The following is a 20,407-nucleotide window of genomic DNA, read 5'->3' on the forward strand; positions in this document are numbered from 1 at the left end:
AATAAAGAAACAAGGGAGACAATAAGTAGGTCCAGCAGTATCCCACAGAGACATATTGTGACTTTTTTTTCTTGAGTTGTTCATTGCCTCACCGATATTTAATCTTTGCAGTTTCCTGTTAATAACTTCAGTCCTTTTTATCTCTAAAAATCTTCACTAGTAACTTGTAACAAGCAGTCCTTCACAGCAAAAGCTTGACCGCTGGTATTCCTTCACTTTAATTAATACAATATAAAAAAAACTACATATGCTTTATCAATCTGCACCAACATGTGGTGGATGTTCTTGATAATTGCAACAACTATTTAATTTTCCTAGCCACAAGCCTATCACTGTCCCCTTCATTCTTCCAGACCCCTCTCTCCTTCCACTGGCTTAAAAATCCCTCAGTCTTAGACTTCTCATCCTCTTCAGTTCTGATCAACGTTTGGTGACCTGAAATGTTATCTGTTCTTTTTATAGTGCTCCCCGATTTGAGGTTTAGTAGCATTTTTGTGTTCTTATTGAGCAAAAAGCATCTCCAGTCTTCTGTTTCCTTTAAGTCAAAATGTTCATATCCTCATAATCAAGGGGGTGCACCACTTAAAAAGACACTGGATAATAAAGAGAACTGAATGTCAGCTTCAAAACCCTGTTGACTTTGCTGTACTGAGTTCAATGACATCAGCCCATCTCTGGAGAAATTGGGCTGTGCTCAGGGTGTGTTTCATATCTGTATTGATCGTCATCTGTTATTTTTGTTGAGGTCAGTTGTGACTGGAAGCCTCTTCTACAGCTGGCACAGATGAATTGCATTGGCCTGAAGCCGACCGATGTTTCTGTCTTTCTCCTCTCTGTCTTCTTATCGTTTATTTTTCTGGCTGCTTGTGTACAGGGGTTCTGGTTAACAGCAACTTCCTTTGTATCAAATCCAATCCTGACCAATTTGAAGTCTCACTTACAGACATTACCATATTGCAGATGTGGGGCTTATAGGACATAGGAACAGGAGTAGGCCATTCAGGCCCCTCTAGGACTCAACTCTGAAGGAGGGTCACTGAAATATTAACTCTGCTTTCTTTCCAAATATGCTCCAGTATTTTTGTTTTTGTTTCAGTCCCTCAAACATGTTCTACCATTCAGTGACATCATGGTTGATCTGTGACATAACTCCATATAACTATCATATGTCTTTTGGAGTTCACTTGTCTTCCATTTGGCTGATATGGCCCAGCCAGTGGAGTTACTGTTGATTCAAGAGGGTAGATATTCTGAGGGTTCCTTCATGATCATGCACTTGCAATCTCAGCACTCTGTGCTGCCAGTACATGCCCAAGATTCATCTGAAGCTGTAGAAGTAGAAAACGTTCAGTGCTTTCCGTGGCTTTCATAAGTTGTTCGTGCTTTGCTACCATAAATGGAGGTTCTAGGAATACAATCCTGGTACACACAGAGCATTGTATTTTTATTTGGCTTGCTGCTGGTTCTCACTTGACTTCTGAACTTTAGCATGACTGCTGTTGATATGCTCAAGAGTGAAATTGTCCCTGTCGATGCAAGTTGGAGTCTCTGCATACGGACCCATAACTTTGGTCCTCCTTCCTCAGATTGTCTGGCCAAGCCCTTTGCAAGCCTGATTGACCTCATCTGTATGCTTTAGGAAGTTAACTGAAGTGTGGGATATCAGCACTGCATCATTAGCAAACAGCAACTCACAGAAAAGGACATGATACTGTTGTGTCTTGGCACGTAATGTCATCAAGTTAAACAGCCTGCCATCAGAAACCCTCACTTTAGTCACTGAAAATGTCCAACAACATAATGGAGAAAAATATACCAAAGGGTGTTGGTGCATGGATACAGCTTGCTTTGCCCTGCCACTGAACATGATCAGTCTCTGATGATGCTCTGTTATAATTGATGAAATTCTGCATGTTCTGCTGGAAAGAAATGATACCCAGGAGTCCACGTGGGCAGCCTATTTTCTGTGGAAATTTGAAGAGTCTATCTATACTGACAACGCTGAAAGGCTGAGATCTTTGAAGGCAGTTAAGGTCTGTGCTCTTCTGTAATTGCTGAAGTAAGAAATCATGTCAACAGTTGACCTGCCAGCTCTGAAGTGGCACTGATATTCAGGGTAGATGCTTGATGCCAAAGTCTGTAATGTGGTCAGAACAATGTATGCAATAACCTTCTCCAAAATACTTAACAGGAATTGCTTTCATAACTGTTACTGTCATTGCAATTCCTCTTGTTTTAATACAACATTACTATTTCTTCATTGAGAGCGAGGGTCAGATCAAATGTAAAGTGTTCTAACAAGAATAGTGCCTTTCTATTGTAGTTGTTAAATAAAAACTTTATTTTGAAAAATAATTTTAGGTGAAAACACTGGATTGCTGGAGTTAAGTTATTGGATTTCATCCCATTAAATCTTTGAACACCATAGATGCTGTTTTTAATACATAAGAAAATGTAGAATAATATTGGAAAATATGAGGTTGTTGACTTGTTTGCCGAGCTAGTTTGTTCTCCTTCAGACATTTCATCACCTTGCTAGGTGACATCATCAGCGGAGCCTCCGAGGAAGCAATGTTATTCTACTCTGCTTGGAAGAATAATATTAATTCATCGGAGGCTTCACTGATGATGTCACCTAGCAAGGTGATGAAATGTCTGAAGGAGAACAAACCAGCTAGGCGAACAAGTCAACAATCTCACCCACAACCCAAGCCACAGACCTTTGCCAAAAATTTAATTGGAAAATGTCTCCAGAAGGCTGTGAAAATTTACAGCAGCTAGCTGAAGGAGTTGTTCCATTTAAAATTGAACGAGTTGGAAATTTCATTTCTGTGCAAAGAAAACCACAGTCTTCTACCAATTCAATTTGATTACTGGAAAATCACAACCCTTGTGGGCTATAATATTGGAAAGCTGGCATGAAATTGTGCATTCAAACCTGTGACCCACTGCTGTTAGCTGCTGCATGCACGACTCATTAAAGCATTGGTTTAATGTTTCATAAACAATGATCTGCACATCTGTCATGATATAAACTTTATATTCATAAGCCATTAAGCCAATTGAACAGGATTAGCTAGTGATAGCTCCTTAAAGGAGCAATGGAGCAAAAATTAAATAATCAGAAAAAATATATAAAACTAAAGTACAGTGATATTCACCGATATTACACTCCAACACCTAGAAGTCCCTTGGACACAAAAGGCTTAAAACATGTGTGCTCCCTCTCCAGGGATACTCAGGCAAGATGTAGCCATGGAAAAGAGACAGGACATCAGTTCCAATCAAATCCCTTCACTGCCTGCCAATGTTCTAGTGTTTGTCTGTAGATCATGATGAAATTGTATATCTCACCTTTCTTTGAATGTCTGCGAATACATATTTATATATGTGCTTAACAGGAAGAATGAAAGTTACTTGTTACAAATCCTAATTGTAGTCTTTTTTTAAATAATTACATGAAACAGTAGTTAAAACTTGCTGATATGTTAACATCTTCCTAAGGCAGTTAATTATTGGGCTGAGCCTGCATCAATTTTTCAGCTCAACGTTTGTTGCACAATGGCAAACAATCTTGATTGTTTTTAAATTCTGTCTAAACCCACGGTATCCAACACATAGACTGCGATTAACTAGTGGATCGCAGAGTGTCTGACAGGTGATCTCACTGTCTACCAATATTCCTCATGCACATCGAGCATCATGCTGCAGCATGACTTCTGCTTCTGCAAACTGCATGACTAGAGAGAAGAACACACACTTAACTGGCTTCGACAGCTTTTTGCATGTGTTTCAGTTTGATCCAGATGGACTGTAATTACAGGGTAAAATAAGTTTTGTTGAGGAAATACAAACAATTGAATAAGAAATATATTAGGCATTGACATATGAAGCCACTACATTATGGGATTAAAGATATAGGAGGCTATTCAGTCCATCATGCCCCTGCAGATTCTCTGTAAGTTGTAGTCCTCCACAGTTCTCTGAAGAAGTGCTGTTTTTCTCTTCGGCTACTCATCTAATATGACCGTGCAGGATGAAGAAAAATGACTGGAACACTGCCATGCACCTTATCTATGTAACGTAAGCTGACCAGGAGCTCTGGAAACAAATTACAGCTAAAGCACTGATTTCCCATTCCTCCATGCTTGAAAGCAGCCAGCAACATTCTGGATGTTCCGGGGGATGGATCCAGAGGCCTGTCTGCAGTGTGACTAGTGACAGAGTGACATCACAGACTCCAAGGTGAAGCGCTAATGGTGAATGAAGAACCTGGACAACCTAAAATAAACCAAAAACGTACAATTTCCACATGGAATAGGAAGATGAATTTCTGTTCACAACCCTAAAGCAGAGGGGTGTTTGCCTCAAATGTCACCAAAACATATCGATAAGTAAGAAAGACAGTTGGGAATGACACCAATATGGAAGCATTGGCCCAGAGACCAGGGGAATCCTGCCATGACAGACAGTGGAATTTGAATTCAATAAAATGCATCTGAATTTAGAGGCTAATGATGATCATTAAACCATTGCCAGTTGTTGGAAAAACCTAATGCACTTTAGGGAAGAAAGCCCCCACCTTTACCTGATCTAGTCACTCCAAACCCACAGCAATGTGATTGATTCTTAACTGACTTCTGGAAACTAGGGATGGGCAATAAATGCTAATCAAGCAGTGATGCTCACTTCCAGTGGAAAAAATAAAACAAGCAATGATGCATAGTAAATCCAAAGATGTTTTATCCTTGAACAGCATGCTCCAGACAGATAAAGCTGACAAGGTGACTCTAAAATGCACTGAAGCATCATTTCGCATTTGCCGTCTTCTGGTAAAATGCAAGGAATCAGTCAGGTGGCAAAGTAGTTAAAGGAGCAATGACTGTGGCAGCCAATTCTTTATTCAAAGACTCTAAGAACAAGAAAGAAATAATAACAACCCACAGCATGTCACTTGGTGCTTCCACAGCAGCAAGAGTTGACGCTTTGCCTGAAGGCAGCTTTCAGCAAATACAGCGGGGCCTGAATGACTGTGAATGCTTCTCACTGCAGTTCAGTAAATCCATCGACATGACTAACATAGCCCAGCTGATTGTCTTTGTGTGCATGGTTTTTAAGGACATAGCAATTAAAGAAAATCTTCTCACCCTTTTACACCTAAAGGAGAGAACAAGGGGTGAGGATATCTACAATGCACTCAAAAGGTACATGCTTGATAAAATCAAGAAAATGGTTTTCTTCACAACTGATGGTGTACCAGCCACGCTTGGAGAAAATGCAGACTTTGTTGTGTTTTGTACAAGTATTTTGCCCAGTGGTGTTATTGTTGGACTATTACTCCAGAGACCCAGGTGCAAATCCTGCCAGTGCAGATGTTGGAGTTTGAATTCAATTTTAAAAATCTGCAGTTAAATAGATAATATGACCATAAAACCATTGCCAACTATCAGAAAAGTCTAATATCCTTTAGAGAAGGAAACTGCCATCCTTACCTGGTACTGATTTCTATTCTTTTGTCAATTACCATTGCATAATCTACCAACAAGTACTAGCAAGTCATTGACTTTTCTCATGTAATGAAAATTGTTGTTGAGGTTGCAAATTTGATTCGAACAAAAGTCCTTTGGCACCATTTGTTTAAATCCTGACTTGACAAACCTGATGTTTCCTGCAATAAACTACTCTTCTACCCTGATCTGAAATGACTAATTTGAGGAAGATTTACAAAGCAGTAGAATTGATGTGGGGATACTTCTGCAAAATGATATTGAGTTGAAAGTTAGACCCAGAGGCAGTGATTTTTGGAGACTTGAAAACAGGAAAATACTCACTTCTATCATCCTATCCTCTTAAAATGAAAGCTTGCTTTGGCTCTGCATACCTGTGTGACACAGTTTTCTCCCAAATAAAAATAAAGTCCAGGTATTGCACCATCGGACTGATGCTGATTTCACGGACTGTAAGCAACTATGCAGACTCAAAGTACAACCAAGACATCAAGGCACTGAAAGATAATGTGAGTCACAGGGTGTCACACTAAGACTTGATGAGTAGAGGATATATAAATGAATAATTATATATTATTGTCTTTAGATTGGTGACATGTGACAATAATAAATCAAATCTAGTCCGTAAAAATAGACTGTTTACACGATATTTTCTTTGTAGTAGATTCTGAGTTGGACATCAATGCCAAAAAGTGATCTCGTGTTTTAAGAAGTTTGGAGAACATTGCCGTTACCTATACAGATTGGACATTTGACTAAAAATACAGGAAAATAAGATAGAGGAAAATAATTTGTTACAGGAAGTGTTCATTTTACTGGTTAATGTCAATGATAAATTATAACAATATGTTTGTTTTAAAATAATAAGGTTTTTTCCATCAAAGTACAGGTTTGATTTATGCACAATTGAAGTAATTACTTAGAAACGTCTCTCAACACATACGTGTTGAAATCCATGTTGTTGGTGTTGGAAGCGATGAGCAATGTATCATGTTTTAAATAAATTTGTTTGTCTTACATTTTAGCTATTCTCAGGTGAGTATTTGACATTGAGAGATAAGAGGGATTCCAAGAATTATCTATAGGCATCAATGTAACTTAATAGAAAACTTGCAAGAGCAATTCACAATGGTAAAAAATGTGCTTTTATTACAGCAGAAAACAATTTTGGACTCTTTTGATGATGAGGCGAGGCTGGCTTTATTGCGTTTTTTGTACTGAGACTAAAATTTCACTTCATTCCATGGTGAAGTGATTTGCTCTACTATAGCCATTTTTGTGTTTAAAACTCTGTTTTAAAAATTTATTTTTAAAAATTGTTTCTCTTTACCAAGGTTTTGACCCCTTAATGGGGTCAGATACCCCAATACCTTAGCCAGCGGCCAATTTTCATGTGTCTAGGCAATGAATATTGGCAAGCTAATGGACAGCACTTGGCATTGTAGCCAAACCTGACTTCATCTTCACTTGGCTTTTAACACATGTACTTTCACGAGTTGCATTTATGAGTAGTTGATTTTCCCCTTCATAGTTCAGATACAATGAAGCCAGTTGCAGCATCTGTATTAACATCTATGAAGTTGCCAAAAATAGAAATGTAGAAGTCTGTAAATTTAACAAATACTGATTATTGGTATATTATTTTACCAAACCTATGGTCCAGCATTTAGTACTGCTGTTGAAGGAACCATTTGTAGGCAGCCATTCTGTGCTTACGTGATTGAATTTGTACCTGTCAACATGAATCATGCTGCTGTCCATGTCACGAGTGGAGAGTTTCTGAACACTGGTGATTAAGAAGTTAGACAAATGTGTTAATACCCAGAAGGATAATTGGTAAAGGATTGTACTGGAGTCAGTATTTACACAGTCTTACATACAAATAAAGAGCTAGAGTAGGCCAGTCAACTGTTTGAGCCTGCTCTGCCATTCAATAACATTATGGTTGACCCGAGTTTAATCTCAGCAATCTACTTCTGCTGTAAAAATATTTAAAGAATCTGTATCCACTGCCTTTTGAGGAAGTGAATTTCAGAGACTTGTAGCTAAGAGAAAAAAAATCCTTATTTCTGTTTAAATGGGCAGCATCTGATTTTTAAACCATGACTGCCAGTTCTAGATTCCCGTGAAAGAGGAACCATCCTTCCCACATCCACCTGATCATGACCCTTCAGAATTTATGTGTTTAAATTAAGTAACCTCTGATTTTTCTAAACTCCAGAAGATCCAGACTAAGCTTGCAGGGCCTTTCTTCATCAGGCAGTCTGCTCATTCCTTAAAATTATTCACAGAGTAAATATTACAAGCATATATCTCCTATCACAATTGCACCACCGTTTCAATAAGCCCGTGGATTCAGAATTATTACAGCACAGAAGACCATTCTACCCTGTGTGCCTGTGCCAGGTCTCTGTAGATGACAAAGTGTGGAGCTGGATGAACACAGCAGGCCAAGCAGCATCTTAGGAGCACAAAAGCTGACGTTTCGGGCCTAGACCCTAGGCCCGAAACGTCAGCTTTTGTGCTCCTAAGATGCTGCTTGGCCTGCTGTGTTCATCCAGCTCCACACTTTGTTATCTTGGATTCTCCAGCATCTGCAGTTCCCATTATCCTAGGTCTCTGTAGGACTAGTTCACTTGTCACTCTGTCTCCACTCCATACCCCAGCATTTTCTTATTTCTAGATAACTATCCAATTCTTCTTTCAACATCTCAAATGAATCTGCCTCCACCTCACTCTCAGGCAGTACATTCCAGACTTTACTCACATGCTGCATGAGGAAGGTCTTTCCTCATATTGTCATTACTTTTTTGCTTTAAGCCTGTGCTTGTTCTCAGTTCTTCTGCCAGTTTTCCTTATCTATTCTGGCCATACCCATATGATATTAAAAATCTGCATTACATTCTCTTATCAGCCTTCTCTTCAAGAAAAAAATGTGTCCATGTCCGTCATTCTTGTAAATCTTATCTCTAATGCTTTCATATCTTTTCTAAAGTGAAGTATTCACAACTGGAAGCAACACTGCAATTCAAGTCTGACCGGTATTCTATACAGGTTTAACATAATTTCTTTACTTTTATATTCTAGGGACCTTTTAGTAAAGCCTAGGATACTTTATGCTTTCTTGACCAATCGCTCACCCTGCCCTGCCATCGCCAATAACTTATCTATATTTGTACCCAGGCCTCTCTGATGTTACACCTCTTTTAGTACCTTTTATTTTACATTTTGTCTCCATGTTCTTTGTACCAAAGTGCATACTGGCTCACTTCTTTGGATTGAAATGATTTTGCTACCTACCCCCAACCACTCCACCAGCTTGTCACCTCCTTTTGTAGTTCTACACTGTCCTCCTTACAGTTTACAATTCTCCAAAGTTTCATGTAGTCCACAGATTTTAAAATTATCTGTGGCATATTAAGATGTGGATCGTTAATATATATCACCAAAGTAAGGGTCCCAACACGGGTATTGCATCTTTAATTTGCTGTCTGTCTAGCCTAAATTGAGCTGTCTAAAGGTGGAATAATAATTATTTGCATTGGTCTCTTTGGGTTCAAAAGTGTTCTGCCTGACATTCAGGCCTGGGTTCAAGCCCCACCTGCTCAAGAAATATGTCTAAAGAGATTAATTAGAAAATATTCTGCATGGTATGAGAGATTGGAAGTAAATTAACCATCTGTAGCTGCTGCAGTGTAATTGATTGATTGCCAGTTTAACTGGTCAGACAACCATGAAGATAAACCAGTTACTAGGATTTCGGACTCTTCCCACTCATGTACAAATAATAATTTGTGTGCACCTGTTGTTAGTTGTTTCCAACTTAGAAGTAATTATGAGTATTTGCACTGTTTATCATTAACTATTAGTGACGTTGAATATTATATCTTCTGTGACTGGTTACGCCATTAATATGATTGTTCGTTTTGTACCTGAAGTTTATCTGTATCATGAGTATTAGAAAAGTATTTAATCCTGGCTGTAAAATTTGGCTGAGAGGGAAGTTTTGTACTTGTCAAACACCTTACAAAAAGTTCAAAATGTTCTTTTATTTTCTTATCTGAAGATAAACAGTGTGTTTTTGGATCTCAGAAATGTCAGTAATGATATCATGCTATAATCTCAAAACTCTCAAATTCAAGGTTCAACATGACTCAGGCAAAAGTGATCAATATTAAGGTGAGTAACTACAGTGAACAAAATGATCATGGCTTAGCATTTAGACTAAAAGGATGCAAAAACTTGTTTTTCGACCATATGACTCATGCATGATTCCCCCTGGATACTGTTTATTTATACATTCTAGACAGGTAATCGCTGGAAAACACTAGAGAAAGCTATTGCAAATGCAATACACTGTTAGCAATTTTTTAAGGAAACCTTTGCTTCAGTTTTTTGGTTCTGAAAAGCTGCAACTCATATTTTACAGACTTTGACATTGTGAATATGTTTTTTTTCTAGACTACCATTCATCACTGTACCCTTTTAAACTGCTGCAACTCTTCACTGGTGGGATATTTAACATAAATTACAACAAGAAGTATCATCCAATTAAGTTTGTTGTACCGTCCTCCACCAAGAAGGTAAAGAAAATCAGAGTGTTTGTATTTGACTATGGGGTCAGTGGCAGAACTAGAAACGCTGCTAACATACACATTCTGGACCAAATGACCTATTTGCACTGTAAGATTCTATAACTGTACAGGCTCATTTTACTTCCTACATATAATATTCCTGTTTTGCGTGTTTCCTCAAAAAATCTAGAGAGAGTATGAGAAGTAAGACTTTGTTTGTTACAGTATTAGGGATGGACAAATACAAACTAACATGCATGGTGGTCATCTGTCTGTAGGGTATTGAAATAGCTTTTAATTGTGAGTTCCCACTACAGCTTTTCCCGTTTCCAGTTCCGTTCCTAGAACTTGACGGTGTAGGTTTAAAGTGATTTGCAAAAGAAGCAAGGGTGATGTGTTAAAAAAATACTTTGTCACACAGTGAGTAGTTAGGGTACAGAATGCACTGCCTGGAAATGAAGGAGGGTAATATCCGAAATGTTGACTTCTCCTTTCCTCCAGATGCTGGTGGGCTTGCTGTGTTCTTCCAGCCTCCTATCTGTCTACCTAATATTCTGGGGACATGGATTCAAATCCTACCACAACAGCTGGTGAAATATGAACTTAATTAATACGTTTCAAATATAAAAACTATTGTCAGTAACGGTGCTACAAAATTGTCATTGACTGTCATAAAAACACATCTGGTTTGCTATTGTGCTTTAGTGAAGGGAATCTGCCATCTTTACCTGGTCTGGCCCACATTTAACTCCAAATCACAGAAATGCAGTTGACAACTTAGTGCTCTCAGAAATAGCCTTGCAATCACTCAGTTCAAAGGCCATTAGTGATGGGCAAAGCTTCGGCCCTGCCAGAGACACCTACATCATACAAAGGAATAAAGAAAAATAAAGCTTGTGAATCATTTTGCACCTTCTCCACTCTCTCACTATCATTTTTATAGCATGGAGATCAGAATTATAAATCGTACTCCAAGTGTGGGGGTCTAACTAAAACTCTAAACAAGCTTAACACAACTTTATTATTTTTCAGTTCTTAGAAATAAACCCGGTTTGGTTTATTATAGATTTATTAACCTGTGTTGCTACTTTTAAAGATGTTTTATATCTAGACCTAGATCCACTTATTCATCCAACCCACTTAGACTCTTATTGCTGAAGAGTATTGCTTTATTATTCTTCATACTGTGCAGCATCTCATATATATCTCTGCTGTAATTAAGACAGGAGCAAGCCTTTGCTCAGCTTTGTGTCAGCCCTAATGCATCTGTCTGTTGGTCAGTATCAAGAGAACAATGTTAGATGTGCAATGTTGAGAGATCTTAGCAAAGTCTGAGGTCTAATATTGAATGACCATAAGGAGGGGAGGAGTAAGTGGGTTCTGAGTTCTTTGTACAATCTATACACTGCATAAACTTAGCTCCCATCATTCCGGAAATGTAAGCAATCTTTTTAACTGTATTCTTTAATTAAGGATGATTTGCTCTGTGCTGAATTTTCCCATAGGTATTTTAGGGAAGATCAGAAGCATTTATTCAGATGAAAGTTGAACAGTGTGTTGGATTATTGGTAGCAATGCTGCATAATTATCATTTAGGAAAGAAGAATATAACAACTGGACAACCTTTTACTGAAGCAGCCTCCATGTTAAAAACCTTTCAGAATTCAGGTGAAGCATTAAGACAGTTTGGGACTGAAGGTGAGTTCACTTCAGGGGAATTACATAATCTTCATGGCTGTCCAAAAGAGTGCCCCTCTGGATGAATCATTTTTTTGACCAAAATTCCTCTATAGAAAGTGCAGAAAAGCCTTCTAATGATGTTGAATGGAGACCGATCCATTCTGGATCTAGGCCCGAAACATCAGCCTTCCTGCTCCTTTGCTGCTTGGCCTTCTGTGTTCATCCAGCTCTACACCTTGTTATCCCTGCTTAAATGTATTCAGCTTTAAGTAATCACAACAATTCTGGTCTGGGGCTAACATTAACTCTCCACTCTGGGATAGCCTAATTAACCACGTCGCTCTCCCTTCTCAGGAGCACCGTTCTACATAGCCATCTTACGACAAGAATTTCACATGCCTGCCTATTCAAAGTAACAACTGAAACCAAATATTTCTGGATAGAAAATTGCAAGTTTTGGCTAAATTCAAATTGCATTTTGTCTTTAGGAGAGATGCAACCATGAGCCCAGCAAATTTTCTCTCTGTATCTTACTAAACTCACCACACTAACAACCTACACTGCCCCTTAATTGATCCCTCCTTATCCTTCTTACAGGATGGTACCCAGAATTAGACACAGTGCTCTAGTTGAAGCTGAACTATTGCTTTATAAAGGCTCATCTTAACAACCTACACTGCCCCTTAAAAAAAAATCCTTCTTGTCCAGTTCTGGTCTAATCTTACCATGCACGGTTCCCAGAACAATTTGCCACTCAACAGTTATCCTGGAATTCACCAGCATCCCTAGAGCCTGATCCACCTTTAACAGCCCATTGTGCACCTGGACAAACACTGTCTACCTGGAGCAGTCCTGCAAGGCTCCTGAATTTGACCAGACATGACAGACATAGGGAAATCTGCACCCCACCAGGTCGTGCTGATCAGGATGATCCGGAGGAGGGACTTCTCTTAGACCAGAATCATATCAAAAAGGCAGGCATGCCTGAGGTATGAACAATTAACACTTTTACATGGATTATCACCTGAACACTATCAACAACAATGTTTTCTCTTTTTACATTTGGAATACTGTGTATAGTTCTGGATATCACATCTTAGGACTGCTTGGCATTGGAATGTGTGTGGTGCAGACTCATACAAATGTTATCAGGGCTGCAAGGATTACATTATAAGGTGCAGCTATGTAAAGCAGGTTCAGATTGCCTGGAATAGAATGTAAGGAGTGATTAAGTTCTCATTTAGTATTTTAAAAAAAATTGCTTGGGTAGACAGAATGTTTCCCATTAGTTGGAGCATCTGGGACTAGCGGAGAGAGCCTTAAAATCAGAACCAGGCCATTTCAGAGAAAATTAAGACACACTTCTTTACACAAAGAATGATGTGAGTGTAGAACTCATCCCAAGAGTAACAATAGATATTAGTTTCATTAAAATTGCTAAATCTGTTATGAACAGATATTGCTGGCCAAGCATATTAAGGGAAATGGAGCCAAGCTGCAGAAACTAAGTAGGATTTATAATTACAAATGTAAGAAAAGCTGAATAGCTTCTTCTTCCTCCTCTTTTACTGAATCCTGTATAGATTACATAAAAGTCATGGAATTAATACAGCATACAGAAGGCTGTATCCATTCTGACTCTGCAAGAACCATTCAACTAGTTCCATTCCCACCTCTTACCTTACATCACTGAAAATTTGATTTCTTTAGATAATTGTCCAATTTTGTTTGGAAATCCATCATTAATTATGCTTCCAACATGCTGTCTGACATTGTATTCTAGATCTTAACTGCTCACTGCACAAAGAAGTTTCTCCTCTTTGTAGTTGGTTCTTTAAACCTGACCCCTCTGGCTGTCAATCACAGCAGTTTCTCTGACTTGATTATTGACAATTTTGAACACTTCTGGCAAACTGCTTTTCTTTTTATCCTAAGGAGAACAACCTCCATTCCTCTAATCTCTCCTCATAACTTAAGTCCCTCATCCCTTGGGCCAATCTTGTAAATCTTCTTTGCACCTTCATCAGTCCCTCCTTATCCTTCTTACAGGATGGTACCCAGAATTAGACTCAGTGCTCTAGTTGAAGCTGAACTATTCCTTATAAAGGGTCACCTTAACGTTCTAGCTTCTGCAATCCAAGTTTATGTGATATATTTTGACACAGAACTCTGTATGTCTCATACGACTCTTTAATCTCTTCAATGATTTCTGCATATATTGTCACAGCTACTTCTTTTCCAGCATCCACTTTAGAATTGAATCTTTTATTGCCTGCTGTGTTCATCCAGCTTCACACTTTATTATCTTTTATTTCATATTGCTTTTATTCATTTTTCCCAACAAAATATATCACTTCATTCATTTCTGCATTAAATTTTGTTTGTCATGTGTCCATCCATTCTACCAGCCTATCAGTGTCCTCTTCAATTCTATCTCTGTCCTCCTGAGAGTTGACAATATTTCCAAGTTTTGTGCCATCTGCAAATTTTGAATTTTGTGGCCTTTACTCACAAGGCAAAGTCATTAATATGAATCAACAAAGACAGTGGTCTGCTGCAGCGCACTGTGTATGTTTACCTAGTCCAAATCAACTGTTCATCATTACTCTGTTTCCTGTCATTCAACTAATTCTATATTTATGCTACTGTGTTCCCTTTCATTGCTGGCTTTCACCTTTGCTGCCTGGTCTATTAATCCTCATCCCACTAGTTTCTTAATTGTCAGGCACTTTTTATGAATGGAGGTGACAGGGCTTAGATCTGATCTGTTAGTTCTTAGATTATTTAGCTCTAACTATTGAATAGTGCTTCCACTGTTTGATATGCTAATAGTTCTGTATCATCAGAATGTTAGCTGATTGTGTCCTCCTACACACTTCATTGAACCAGGATCCATCCCTGAGCTTGATGATGGGCACAACAAAAGCTACAGATGCAGTTGAACACAATTTTGCAGTTAGCAATGGCCTACAACAGCACATGAATAGAATAGTAGGAACTGCAGATGCTGGAGAATCTGAGATAACCATCTCTAGGCCCACAACATCAGCCTTCCTGCTCCTTGATGCTGCTTGGCCCGCTGTGTTCATCCAGCTCTTTTAACACCACATGAATGCCTAGTTTTGAATTACTAGATCTGTTCGAAATCTGTTCCATTCAACATGGAGCTTGCGCCATACAGCACAATGTTGGGTATCCTCAATATGAGGACGGGACTTTGTCTCCACAATTCATGTCTTCAATGAAAATGATGGGGGAAATGCACTCACCTTCAGCTAGAAGTAACAATTGGGTGATCCATCTCAGCCTCCTCTTGAGGTCCCTGGCATCACAGATGCAAGTCTTCAGCCAATTCAATTCACATCATCAAGAAATATCCGATGGTACTTGACCCTGCAAAAGCCTTGGGGCCCTGACAGCAAAACCTGTACTTCAGAATTAACTGCACTGATTTGTCAAATGGGCTAGAAATTGTTCAAGTGGAATTTATTTACATCTGTTCATGTAATGTAAGAGTCAGTGACCAGGCCAATCTACTTGCCATTGAGAAAGTAGTGTTACTGATCTACTCCAGTCCTTGGACTACAGCTATACCCACAATGATGAGGAGATAGGAGCTCCTGGATGTTGACTCAGATTACAGTGAAGAAATGGTGATATAGTTCCAAAATGGGATGGTATACACCTTGGAGCAGATCTTGCAGGTGGTGATGCTGCAATGCATCTGCTGCCCTTGTCTTTCTTGATGGATGAGATTGTGGGTTTGGAAGGTATTCCAGTGCATTTTATAGATGGTATGTGCTACTACTGTAAGGTGGAGTGAGTAAATGAATAAGCTGTTAGATGGGGTACCAATTGAGTAGGCTGTTTATTCCTGAAGAGGTTGGAGCTACACCCATCCAGGCATATGGAGACTACTGCATCACACTCCTGACATGTGCCTTGTAGATGGTGGTCAGATTTTGAGGAATCAAGAGGTCAGTTACTCATTGCAGAATTCCTAGCCTCTGACCAAATGATGGAGGGAAGATCATTGAAGAAGCATCTGCTGATGGTTGTGACTCAGACACTAGCCTGTGGAACTTCTGTAGTGTGTTCTGGGGCTGTGCTGATTGACCTAACAGCCATAGCTATCTACCTTTGTTCTAGATTGGGCTCTAACCAATGGAGAATTATTTTCTGATTTCTGCTAACTCCAGTTTTGCTTGACTCCCCCCTTGATACCACATTCAGTTAACTGCTCTCAATTTGCTCACAAAATTATTTCAAAAGCAGTGATTCTCACCTCACCTTTGGAGTTCAAGTTGTTTATTAATCTTTGAAAAATCCATCCAAAAATGAAAATCAATTTATACAATATTTGTGAAATATTTCCAATTGAGCAATGACAAAGAATTACTTGCACTCACCCAGGGATTTACAAGATCTTTCAAACTGTAAGGAGGTGAGCTGAGAGAGACTGTGTTTAGCAACGAGGCAGCATTTTATTAAATTTAATATCAAGGAACAATGGAAAAATTACAGTCAATGAGAATAATAAGGAAGACTCTTCACTGCTTGGAGTCAAAGTAGCACAAATTAAGATGGTAAAATGTGAGGCTGGATGAACACAGTCTCCAGCATCTGCAGTTCCCATTATCTCTGATACAAATTAAGATGGTTTTGATTGTTGGGAGTCAGTCATTTTTGCTGTAGTGTCTCTAGATGTTCCTTAAGGTAATGGCCTAGGCCAACCATCTTCAATTCTGAAGAAGAGCCACACTAGACTTAAACCATTAATTCTGTTTCCCTTTCCACTGATGCTGCCCAAACTGCTGAGTTTCTTCAGCATTTTCTGTGTTTGCTCCCTAAAGTCTGTTCACTACCAACAAGGCACAATGTGAGGAGTGCGATGGTATTCCCCACTTGCCTAGATGATGAGACACTGAAAAACTCAACACTGCTTATATGGAAAATGCAGAAATATGAGGAATATTTTCAATATTCCATTTAATAAATTCAGTTTGTTCTGGTGCCTCAGACATTTAGGCCAAAAGAATATATCATTTTTTCCCTGTCGAATTGCACTGAACAGAGCAAGTGAGAAATGGTCTGAACAGATAATAAATTCTAATGCAAAAATTCAAGTATTTTTCTTCCTCTATTATAAACTGTTAATAAAACAAGAACATAAGGGATCATTATTTAATTAATTGCTGCACAAGTAACTCCATGAAAATACATCTTCTTGTTTTCACATCAGTTGGAATCATGGATTCAGTTCTGAGAAGTGGTCGCTGCACCCGAAACGTTAATTCCAATTTCTCTCAACAGTTGCTGCCAGAACTGCTGAGCCTTTCCAGAAATTTCTGTTTTGTCCCAGTGAAATGGAGGTTTTATTGTCCCTGTTTTGATTTTCTGCAACTAGCAAGATACTAGCAATACTACTGCAGGTTATTGCAGTCCCCAGTGTTTAACAGCCCAATATGCATATGTTGAATTAGGCAGCAAAGGACTTCCAGGGATTTACAAGATCTTTCAAACTGTAAGGAGGTGAGCTGAGAGAGACTGTGTTTAGCAACGAGGCAGCATTTTATTAAATTTAACATCAAAGAACAATGGAAAAATTACAGTCAATGAGAATAATAAGGAAGACTCTTCACTGCTCGGAGTCAAAGTAGCACAAATTAAGATGGTTTTGATTGTTGGGAGTCAGTCATTTTTGCTGTAGTGTCTCTAGATGTTCCTTAAGGTAATGGCCTAGGCCAACCATCTTCAATTCTGAAGAAGAGCCACACTAGACTTAAACCATTAATTCTGTTTCCCTTTCCACTGATGCTGCCCAAACTGCTGAGTTTCTTCAGCATTTTCTGTGTTTGCTCCCTAATGTCTGTTCACTACCAACAAGGCACAATGTGAGGAGTGCGATGGTATTCCCCACTTGCCTAGATGATGTTAGCTCCAAAGACATTCCAGAAGCTTGAGAACAAATTGGATAAAGCAGTCCACTCGATTGGCACAACAGCCTCAAATATTCTTGACCTCTGCCACTGATGCACAGTGTGCACCATCTACAAAATGTACACCAGAAATTCACTGAAGCTCCTTATACAGTACCACTCCATGCCCATGACCATTGCCATCAAGGAGAAGTGCAATAGATATATGGGAAGACCACCACCTGCATCTTTGTATCCAAATCGCTCACCATTTTGACTTGGAAATATATCACTGTTCTTCATGGTCAGTGAGTGAAAATCGTGGAACTCCATCCCTTATATGTTGTTAATCTATCTAAGCCAAATGAACTACAGAAGCACAAAATGACAGCTCACCACTACTTTCTCCAGGGCAATTAGGAATGTACAATAAATGCTGGCTCAGCCACTGCACCCACATTCTCTGAATCAATAGAAATATATAGTTTTGTTGTTTTCTTTCTCATCTTTTATGCAATAAACTCATGTTCTGAATTCAAAGAGCATCTGCAGCTGCATGTGAAAATGTTTCAGTAGTCAATCACGATGTTAACTAACTGCAAAAATAAGATATGACGCATCAAGCCAGGTTTCATTTTGGGATCTGACTTCCTATAGTCCCAGTTGATGATACTCGTGGACAATATTCTGCTTGTTTTCCTTTATATTAATTTATGCCAAAATGCAGTATCTAAATCAGCTCCTGCTGCTGCAAGACTGTATTGAATACCACTGATAGGATTAACCAGTTTTTTGTTTTGTTTCGATACAGCAGTGATGTTGCCAAATTTAAAGATTGGTTGTTCAACTCCCATATGGAACTTCTACCCTCACCTAATTATAATGAGAAAGTAAACGTTTCAGCAAAGATATGTGACACATTGATGTTTAAGGTTCATTGATTACAAAGATTCTAGTTCTGTAGCTCCCAATAATTAGTCAAGAATTTACTTTTGGATCTGCATAGCACTAACCAATGAAAGAAATGCTTCATAAAAAGTGCTCCAGGTATTCCTTGTCTTTTGAAAAAAACTCTTCAGCCTATTTCTCCCAGACTCTTACCATTATTTAATACCTTAACAAAAGTTCTTCGAAACATTTTCTGATTTTTTTTCTCTCTCTTAGTGGATGCCATCAGGCTGTTTGCAAAATCTGTACATAGCTGGAGTTGACATTGGTCACTGCTGTAGCACTGATGAAAACTGACAATAAAGCTGTGGGAATCAGACATAACATTAGCTATCCATTAGATTGAAGTGGAAGACATCTAAGGCTGCCTTAAGTCATGTGCATCAGGCGTGCACTAAACTCATAAGGTGACACAAATCCACGTGATAATATAATCTCAGCACTTAAAAAGTACTGCAGGGCAGTCACTATTCAGATGCTTCTAGCCACTATTTACTTGATCATGATAAAATTAAAAGTCGATAGTGGGTGCCAAGAATCAAGAGTCGAGAATCAATCATTTATTGTCACATGTATTCAATATAAATTACGATGAAACATGTGTACCATCACCATGCCTAGGCACCATTCGCATTAACTTTTAATAAAGTAAAAAATAAAGAAAGATAACTTAAAAACTGTCCAACTTTTCCTTCTCTGGTGCTACAGTCCTGCCTGGGTTTCACCAGCCCCTGCCATTCCACTGCCAGAGCTCTACTCCAGCACAGCAAGCGAGAGTCCTGCTCCAGGCTTCACGGGCTAGCTGATTACAAATTCACAACAAGCATTTGAAAGAAATTCCAAGATGCAAATTCCATTTTGCAACAAGTTAAAAATGAGGCGATTTGTAGCAGAGTGCATTTTGATCTATGATAGCTCTTCTTTTGAGAATGCTCTTTCAAAACACAATAAACACTTGGCAGAGAATTAAACAGAAAGAAACTTAATCATATCTTCAGCACAGCAAAATCATCAACAGTTAGCATCCTTAATTTTATTACAGAACTTCTCCTAATACTTTTCTCCAAGGACTAACACTACAAATTAAGGCACCTTGAAGACAAAACGAAAGAACAACTCGGGACACATTCTAGTTTTTACTATATTCCTATGCTGACAGCTTATTCCTTCCATCCTTCTTATGTTCCACATGCTACAGAATAAATTTTCCTCCAGTGGGAGAAACCATGAGATTATTGGCATTTTCAAAGGATATAACGTTGTCTGCTCTCTGTTAATGGGTCTCTCTCCTTGGCCTTGAGAGTTATTTTCACAGCAGTACTGCAGCAAGGCAATTTGTTTCAAACATTTTATACTCTTGGCTGGTTTTGGAAATGTGGTGGTTAATATGAATCCACACACAGTTTTTCTAGATTTCAATGTTACTACTGGGTGTTTTCAGCTTTCTTAGCTGCAGTTATTAGCTTTCTCTTTGTTGCACAGGCATCTCTTTTCCAAAATTCTCTAAAATTCTATGCATACACTTCACCAGCTTTTGCTCTGTGTGCCTAGTGAAAAGAAAAAAAAAAGCATTTCCATTTAGACAAGGCTTTTGATTCCCTTCATGTTCCAAAATATTCATGTAGCCACAGTTATGGAGGCCTTTTGGCACATCGAGTCTGCACCAGTCAAACCAAGAACCTAACCATTCTGAAGATTAATGTTCTGTAACTGAATTCCGAAACTAGGTACTGTTTGTAATATCATTGAAACAATGGATGCATTGTAAAGATATGTAGGC

General features: G+C 38.7%; 1 protein-coding gene across 2 annotated transcripts in view; it reads left to right on the top strand.

Annotated features, from left to right (window-relative positions):
• si:dkey-256h2.1 (uncharacterized protein LOC337520 homolog) overlaps positions 1–20,407 on the top strand; it is a 205,749-nt gene that overhangs the window by 157,180 nt on the left and 28,162 nt on the right. For both annotated transcript variants that reach the window (XR_009447272.1, XM_048522441.2), the window contains exon 9: positions 9,969–10,090. Coding sequence is in view for 1 of the 2 variants with exons in the window: in XM_048522441.2 (XP_048378398.2) it covers positions 9,969–10,090 (122 nt within the window). In the remaining variant the exon portion in view is untranslated. The remainder of the gene's footprint in view (positions 1–9,968; positions 10,091–20,407) is intronic.

Source organism: Stegostoma tigrinum, chromosome 2, assembly GCF_030684315.1.
Source record: "Stegostoma tigrinum isolate sSteTig4 chromosome 2, sSteTig4.hap1, whole genome shotgun sequence".
In the NCBI taxonomy this organism is placed as follows: domain Eukaryota; kingdom Metazoa; phylum Chordata; class Chondrichthyes; order Orectolobiformes; family Stegostomatidae; genus Stegostoma; species Stegostoma tigrinum.